The sequence below is a fragment of the Paramisgurnus dabryanus genome, chromosome 11 (assembly GCF_030506205.2).
Source record: "Paramisgurnus dabryanus chromosome 11, PD_genome_1.1, whole genome shotgun sequence".
NCBI lineage: Eukaryota > Metazoa > Chordata > Actinopteri > Cypriniformes > Cobitidae > Paramisgurnus > Paramisgurnus dabryanus.
In genome coordinates, this window is record NC_133347.1 from 31,046,028 (window position 1) to 31,054,453 (window position 8,426).

An 8,426-nucleotide genomic window follows, 5' to 3' on the forward strand; every position below is an offset into this window, starting at 1 on the left:
ATGCGTCACTGACAAAGTCAATTGCGCTGGGTGAAAGATAGGGCCCAAAGTCTGATAAACAAGTCTTACTATCATAATAAAGTCTCACTGTGAGATTGGGAGCATAAAAGTGCTCAGGAAGATGGCATCCTAAACATTGGTTTACATAATTGAAATTACCTTATTTCTTACATTTTCTAGCTACCAGGCTCCATGAGAGAGCCTCACTTTCCCTAACCTAACCATGTGTGTGATGTACTCACAGCTGGCAAAAGTTAGATTACTCTCTGTCTGGCTTCTCACCTGGGACCAATTTGCCTAAGAAGCCAATACCAGTGAGTGTTCTCTGTTCAGAGCTCAAGGTGCAGCCAAGTGGTAGAGGGGGGCTCGTTCATGAGCACTGGGGTTGCAGCGTTGCCATTTGCAAATGTTTTTTCCTGATGGCTTTATCATGCTGTGATCTGCAGCACTTGTCCAGAACATCACCTGGTTTGCAAGTGAGTGTGAAGCAGTAGATATAAAGGTCAGCACATCTAAATCCAAGGACACTATTCTCAATTGAAAAAGGTGAATAGGAGCTATGGATAGTGATTAAAAGAACAATGTTGCAGCCGGAAGGTTGTTATGTTATCTAGGATGACTCTGAAAGACAGAGTGCAAGAAATAAAGAAATAAATGGTGGCATAGAAAACACTTGACTTGATTTCCAGGATCATGTGCAGTGTCTACAGTGTAGATCGTTTGGTAAAATGATTCTGCATTTACTCTTTAAAACAACAGGAAGAATCATATCCAGAAAGTAATATTTTTCTTTTTTTTTGTCTTTCAGTGCTAGTAACTGATGGATTGCATTATCAGATTTTAAATCAGATTTCAAATATTAATTTATTTCCTGTTGTTTACATTGGTTTCATATAATAGAATCATCTGCCATGATTGGGTTATCCCTAATAAACACTACACACTTTTGTGACATGTTACGGCTCCATCACGGCCACCAGAGCTGATCACGGCACTCTCATCAATGCTTGTGTTTATACCAGCCATGCTGTGATTTGCTACGAGAAAGGTGCAGACCTGCCAACCTGTTGATACTATTTGTCACTCTACGTAAAAACCTGAACTGCGTTTAGCCCCGACAAAATGTTGCAAACCGTTTTTTAAACAAAAAGGTAATGCATTGAACATAACGCAAGAGTTGCAACTACGGTAGCTGAGAAAGCCATTAATTTTGTACTTTTTTAATGTTTCCAGTTTCTAATATAATCGTTACAAATATGTGTAAAATACTGTAAAATATGCTTGATTTGACAATCACTGCCCTTGCCGTCTAGAATGAAAGACAACATTCCAACTTGAACCCATTGTGCAAGCTGTCTCTTTAGTGCTGCGTGGTTTATTTACATGTTGCTGCTGATTGGACTGCAGTTCTGACACCCACCAAAAAAGAGAAAATGTATCTCAAACCCTGTTGCATACCAGTGCACACCATTTCCAGGAAACATTACTTTTGATTTGTAAATGACATAATTTATAAATGAGCCCTTAAAAAAAGTTACCATGATTTTACCATGTACCATAGGCGCCAAATTCGCTGGTGGATTCTTATGCTCAATAACATGCGCTTATATCTGCAAGCATCCATTGGTCACATAAAAACAGAAAGTTCACTGTCAGTGAAGGAAATCCGCCTGATATCCGAGCGGAGGGGATTAAATGTGCTGCTCTGTAATAACATTCTCTCGATTGAGAAAAAGTGAGTGCATCTGCAGCATGTTACCTTGAAAGTTACCAAGAGATGTGCATGCGTTTGTAAAATTATGTGTTAAAACCCTGTGTTCTGTCATTCGGCTGTCATTCAAATACAAAATAAACACCCTGCAAAGACTCCTAATCTTATTTCATATCACTATATCTTTAGACGGGAAATATATGACCAGAGGCTTCAGATTCTTGAAGTTGAAATACAGTCAATGTTAAAAATTGTTGCCTTTTTTTCTGGTGGCTATACAGCACAACAAAGTAGGCTTAGTAGGCTTAGCGAAACACAATTAAACCGGACAAAACATAACCATTTAACCAATGTAAACATGTTAGAAGGCCAAAAATCAAGAAAAAAATCAAAGTTGGATGGGCCGATCTTGTGGTCAAGTAAATCCAATTGCTTTGTCTCTGAAATGCTCCTGGTATGAGTTGGCACTGTGTGGAGAACCGAACGGAGCCATAGCACACCGTAGATGTGTAGGTTGAATTAAGTTGCTTAAAGGCGCAAAAGAGGATGTTTTTGCTGACTGAGGGTGTTTTCACATATACACTGTTTAGGTCAGCCCAAATGACGTGTCGCTCCGAGTACGGTGCGTTTGGGTCAGTGTGAACACAACAGCCACACTCGGGTGCGCACTAAACGGCCGCTCCGAGACCGCTCTAAACAGGTGGTCTCGGAGCGGCTGTTGCCGAACTCTGGGGCGACCCACCTGTGGTGTGAACACTGCTGGACCTCGGGCCGAACCAAATACAGGAAGTTCTCCACATGTTTGAGCCACTGGGATTCGTTGTGACGTGAGCCGGGTGTTATATTGTGGGTTAACAACAAACAAGCCAATCCTGGTCCGTTGCATAGAGATTCGCTGTCTCCTTTACGTTTGAGCTGATGATTTTATAAATGCATAGCTGTCCTCCACACACAAATAGTGACATTACGGGCTTTTTAGCAAACGGCTCCGTGAGAAAGGCTTTAATAGAACAGCTACGCAATTTCGCGTTAAAGCAAAGAAACTTCGCAAAGACGTGCATCGTTTATCTCCACATCTTGATAGCTGCGCTCTCCCTGTCAGGCTGGTTGTCGTGGAAACGTGGGGGTGGTCATGAGACGGTAAGAGCTGTCAGAGACAAATGACAGCGCTGACTTTTGTCACATGGTGTACGGTGCGGCATTTCGAGTCAAATAAAAAATATATATATGTGAACACGGACCGCACTAACTGAAAAATGATACAATGTATTTTGGTGCGCTCCGAGGCCGCACCACGGTGCCCACCAACATATGTGAAAACAACCTTAGAATCAAAAGACCGTTACTGAGTTTTTGAAATGACCGCATGCGTAAGAACAGCCCCCCTCCTTCACAGTTCACTTCTAGGGAACGCCTTCCAAAACTCGTGCACGAGTATTTGAACACGAGTGTTTGTTTACTACCGGCATATGCTGTGTCGCGTCAGTTGATACATTATGTGAAATGATATGATAATAAACACATAAGACGTAACTTTAGATCAGTCGACGCTACTCCCATTTCAACTAGCATGTAGCAGACTGGTCACTGCCTTACAACTACAGTACACAAACAACGTCAGTGTAGCGGAATAACAGTACAACAGTAATTATTCCACAAAGAAAGAATAATCACTGTTACCTGTCGAGGAGAATATTTGCGAACTGCGTGTCTGTCTTGACACCTCTCTGTTCCTTCATTGCTCTCCAGCGTTGAAATGTTTCTCCATTAACGACTCTGTTTACATTACGTTCTTCGGACAATTTTCTCCTCCTCTCAGCGACTTCAAAAAAGTCTTTATTTTGCGTCCTCCTTCGAGTTTCTTCTCTACCGTGGTGCAAATTCGAGGAGGAAAGCAGGATCGACAATGAAAACAAAACGCAACTTAAGACGGAGTTTCTATGCGCATACGTCGCCTGTGTAAAGTTACTGGAGCGCGCACGTCTCTCACAAGCATCCTGATGGCAGTGATTGACAAGCCAGAGGGCCAATCGCTGATGTGATGACCGCATGAGCAATTGGCTGATGTTTTTCAGGCCCTATCTTGTGCACAGATGAAGTATATTAATATTATTACTTTCAGTGCACCTAATAAATAGTCTTTTATCAGTTAGTAAAGACAGTTTCAAGTAATATTGCAAAAATGTATAAAACAAACATCCTCTTTTGTACCTTTAAATTGACATTTAGTTGCACATTATTTATAGTCAGTTGAATGATCATCACAATAAAGTGTTAACAGATATAAAGCAGGTAGTCTACTAATACTATAATGGCTGACAGTTAACAAGTAGTTGCAAAGTCACACATTGTTTGTAACTTTTATAAAGTGGAGTATTAAAATAAAGTGTTACCAAAGAGAATGAACTTCATAATGTAGGTGCCTCCAACCAGAGGTGATCCAGGTATGGTTAACTAGGAAGAGATCCTGGGGCATGCCTGTTCTTTCTCAGATAGATTTCACCAGACATTGGCCGTTTCTCAATGTCAAGGATACTTCCTTGGCAGGACTAGTCCTTACAAGTCACTTCCTTCAGAGGCTAGGCAAGGCTCCTCTTAAGCATTCGGAGAACACGTTAAATGGAACAGGCTAGCAAGTGCACGTCATTGCGTCAATGAAAGGTGTGCTTTCTGTGCTGCGCGCATAGGATTGTGGGTGATTTCAGCGCCTGAAGAGCGCGAAGGATACACATATGCATCCTTTCCTGTACATGGGATATTTCTCGAACAAAGGACTCAGTCCTTGGCTGAAATTTCGAGGATCCTTGACATTGGAACAGTCCTTCTACGGACGTCAATGACGTAGCATCCTCGAAATTCTGGCTTCCGAGGATCCTTCCTTGACATTGAAAAATGGCTATTGTTGCAGCTACTGCCCTAAAGTGATCACATTTGATCTGACGTTTGCAATGGTTTAAAATGATTACATTTGTCAATCAAATTTAGAAAAGAAGATAAAAATGCCAAAATTTTGATCATAGTTGTTATTTTTCTTTGTTTTATTGTGTCATGTTACTGTGACGGAACAGCCATCACTGGATTTGGCAAGAAGTTCAGCTCCTTGTGGTGAGGAAGACCGAACTCAAGGTGAGTTCAGCTGATTTTTAATGCCTATTGGACTGATTGAATGCAATGCCTTATGAACTCAAATATAACTTCAGTAATCCACAGTTTCTGTACAGTATGTGCATCAATGTACAGTATATTGTCCATTGAACAAAACGATTCCAAGAATTAGTTGTATTGGTTTTTGACATTGATTCATCTTATTCTTTTGTAGAATGCATGTATGGTTAATGATACGGCAACACAAGGTTGAGAACTTGTAAAGTTTTATGTCATTAGGTATGAATAATCTAGGGTTCCGTCTCCTTGATCAGTCCATTTCTGAATGTACTTCTTGTTTAAGCAAGCACATCATAAAAGAGATTATGATGGTCAGTAGTTTGGCTATTATTCGTCTCTCTCAGATTCACTTTAGTGACAGAATCTCTTTCCTAATGAATTTATTCAGCCTGTTGATATCTTTAATATGAGTGCATCAGCATCCGGAAGTAAATATCAAAAAACATCCATTAGAAATGTTTTACGAGTTTGCCTGCCCATTCAGTATTAATAGTTAATGGTAAACGAACTTGGCTTGCCATCCTTGAGCCACAAGTTCAAGTAACAGAACTGTACAGAGGAAAAGAATGCCGGAAGAATTACAGCTGTTTGCAGACTGCCGCTTATATGCTTTTAATGATGATTGACACAGGACTGAATGCTTAGGTTCCTACCAAACCTACGTTTAGAACTTTGTTTAATGTGCCTTAAAAGTATGGTTACTGAGTTAATTTTCATCATGAGGTCGCTATTGCTGGATAATTCTGTTTTCCAGAAGCCTGCAGTGCTGATACTTTTCAGTCATTTGCGATGTCACAGAGTTGAACGTCTTTATGTAGTTACATGTATGATTCATTCTCATCTGCAATTTTTTGATCGATTGTGTTTTAAAAGTATGCTCAAACTCTAATAACAACAATCCTATGTGATCACCGATGCGCTGGTAGAGAGACAGCGCAGGCTGATACAAAAGTGGAAAAGATCGAGGTCATCTGAAGTCGGCTCTTCAAGGGCAAAACACCTGATAAAGCTGTTACCTAGCTATTCTACAATTTTTTCCAGGATGCTCTTGCAACCCGGGGGCTACTTGTCCACAACCCGGTACTCGGCCACGACCCGGTGGTTAGGGACCTCTGTTTTCTGATGGCTTCAGTGTTGGCATCAGTCCAGTCAAGTCTGTCAGCTGTGTGTGTGTGACTGACTCACTCTTTCCTTGTCATTTCAGGTTGTCTAAAAAGGACGTTGAAAGACTTTGCACTGGAAAAACCTATGAAGTTTTTCTTTCATGTTTTAATTTAATGAAAAGACAGAGAGAGGGAGAGAAGCAATCTGTTTCTTCTGGTGAGAAAGTATTAAGTCCTTCAAATTTGAATTCAGCTCTTTTTTAATATGCTTTGAAAGATTAGCAAAACTCCAGACCTTGTGGATTTGAATTTGAAAACATATGCTATAAATATTCATACTTGTAAGTAAAATTTACACTCACAGCTCTTACTGTATGTGAAAACCTGTAAATTGCAACTTTCTTCTCATACTATTTCATTTGAACCATTTCTCACATGTAACAAATGGATGTGTTGTTTTTGTGTTAAGCCATTCAGAAGTGGAATCACAGAACTCCAGCAGCTCAGGCCTGCATGATGTCAAGACTTCACTGTTCCTTCTGGAAACCAGACTGTAAGGAACTTTCCCCCCTCGCTTTATTTCGTGACCCATTAGGCAGATATAATCTATCTCAGGACCCACCAAATATTTTTTATGGAAATCTGCAGAAAAAATACATTTAGAAATACGAAAAAAAAAACGTGTTATCTTTTAGAAGAAAGTAGTTTATCTTCTCATTGTATGAATTAAATTTAAGTTAATTGCAATCCCAAACCACCTGACATCAAAACCATTGCCATTAATACGACAAAACTGTTTTTGAGTCATTCACTACAACAAACAAGTGACTTTGTGTAATCCACTAAGGCAGTGGTTCCCGAACTTTTTCAGCGTGTGGCCCCCCTTGTGTACGGTGCATTCCTTCGCGGCCCCCCAAAGAACATTTGTGACAAAAAAACTGTTCTAAAACTCAAAATTTTAATAAAAAACATAAAATTATACAAAAAGGTGAATCATTCTTTATCATTTACCTAAATGACAAAAACAGGATTTTAATGGCAAGCATTGTTATAATATGCGTATGCTGACCACTAGGGGGCCAGCTTTCTCATAATTTTATCCGGCGCTGCACAGAACGATTGGCGAGTGATATTACTCTGCTCAAAAGCATAACACGCAGTCTTATCTCATGGTACTTTGATGTCATATAACAATTGCTCTGTGCAAGCGCTGCATACAATTGAACACGCTTATAGACATGTGTCTTGATATAATGGGTATGGTTTTCTAACAAAGTTAGCATCCGGAGCAGAAAAGACAGAAAAAGTGCATGCCTGCGTGATCATGTCACTGTATTATTTCTACTGCCATACGAGCCACAAATTAAAGCTTGCCGATTGAGCTATTTATTTAAATCCTCACTTGTGCTTCATTTATGTATGTGTTAAAGTGAGTCATAATGAACTGGCATATAACCAGAACATCTCCTTATTTGTTCCACAGAAGAAATGCAGGTCTGAAAAGACAAGAGAGTGAGTAAATAATGACAGAGTTGCATGCTTGAATTAAATATTATTTTAAGTCCTGTGCTAAAACAATGTAATTTATTATTATTATTATTATTATTAGTTCATTAGTCTTATATTCAAATTGTTGAAATATTCATATATTTTCCAAACATACTATAAGCGTTTTGTTTGGTGGTTGGTTATATTGAAGCACATATTCTTAGGTGATTTCTTAATAGAATAAGATGTTATGCTGTAACTAGTATCTTGTTGGGGTCTTTAACACCTCTGTTAAATATCTACACTGTAAAAAAATGCAGCATAAAATTAAAACAACTTTTTTTCCAAGTCATTTCAACATACTATTTTAATTTATTGTGAGAAGTTGAAATAACTTAGAAAATCAGGTTGAAATTGTTTAACTTAATCTTTTACTATATATATTGTTTTGATAAAAATGCTGCAAATTTTTACAGTGTACAGTTCATTTAACGTATACATAGTTTTACCCAGAGCCGATCCTGGCCTTCTGGGGGCCCTAAGCAACTTTGTGAGGGGGCCCTGTCATCGCGTTCATAAAAAAACATTCACTGTCTCTGCTTAAATGTAGCTATAAACAAAATGTTAACTAAAACACGTATTATCTTATAGTTGTACATTTAAATGTACATTACTGTGACACTCATCAGAATACTTCCTAATTATAACATTGGTACATGTTTTCTGAAAAGCCCTTAATCTGTTACATTACTTAGAAAACAAGGTCTACTGGCAGATATATTCTTTTTTAAGAGATGTAGATTATCAGGGAAATTTAAAATTATGAATAAAATAAAACCAATATAGCTGTCAGATAAACTATAACAAATAACTTTATATAATTTTCCAGAAGGCATTATCAGACTCCACAGATAAACACACCAAAATACATAAATCATTCTCTTAATATGCAAACATTA

At 38.7% G+C, this 8,426-nt stretch overlaps 1 protein-coding gene across 4 annotated transcripts in view; it reads left to right on the forward strand.

The window, feature by feature from the left end:
* Positions 1-6,532, forward strand: part of bsna (bassoon presynaptic cytomatrix protein a) — a 65,226-nt gene extending 58,694 nt beyond the window's left edge. For all 4 annotated transcript variants that reach the window (XM_065247786.1, XM_065247789.1, XM_065247788.1 and 1 more), the window contains 3 exons: positions 4,780-4,837; positions 6,081-6,196; positions 6,449-6,532. In XM_065247786.1, the coding sequence (XP_065103858.1) occupies positions 4,780-4,820 (41 nt within the window). In that variant the 3' untranslated portion in view covers positions 4,821-4,837; positions 6,081-6,196; positions 6,449-6,532. The remainder of the gene's footprint in view (positions 1-4,779; positions 4,838-6,080; positions 6,197-6,448) is intronic.
* Positions 6,533-8,426: the final 1,894 nt, after the last annotated feature.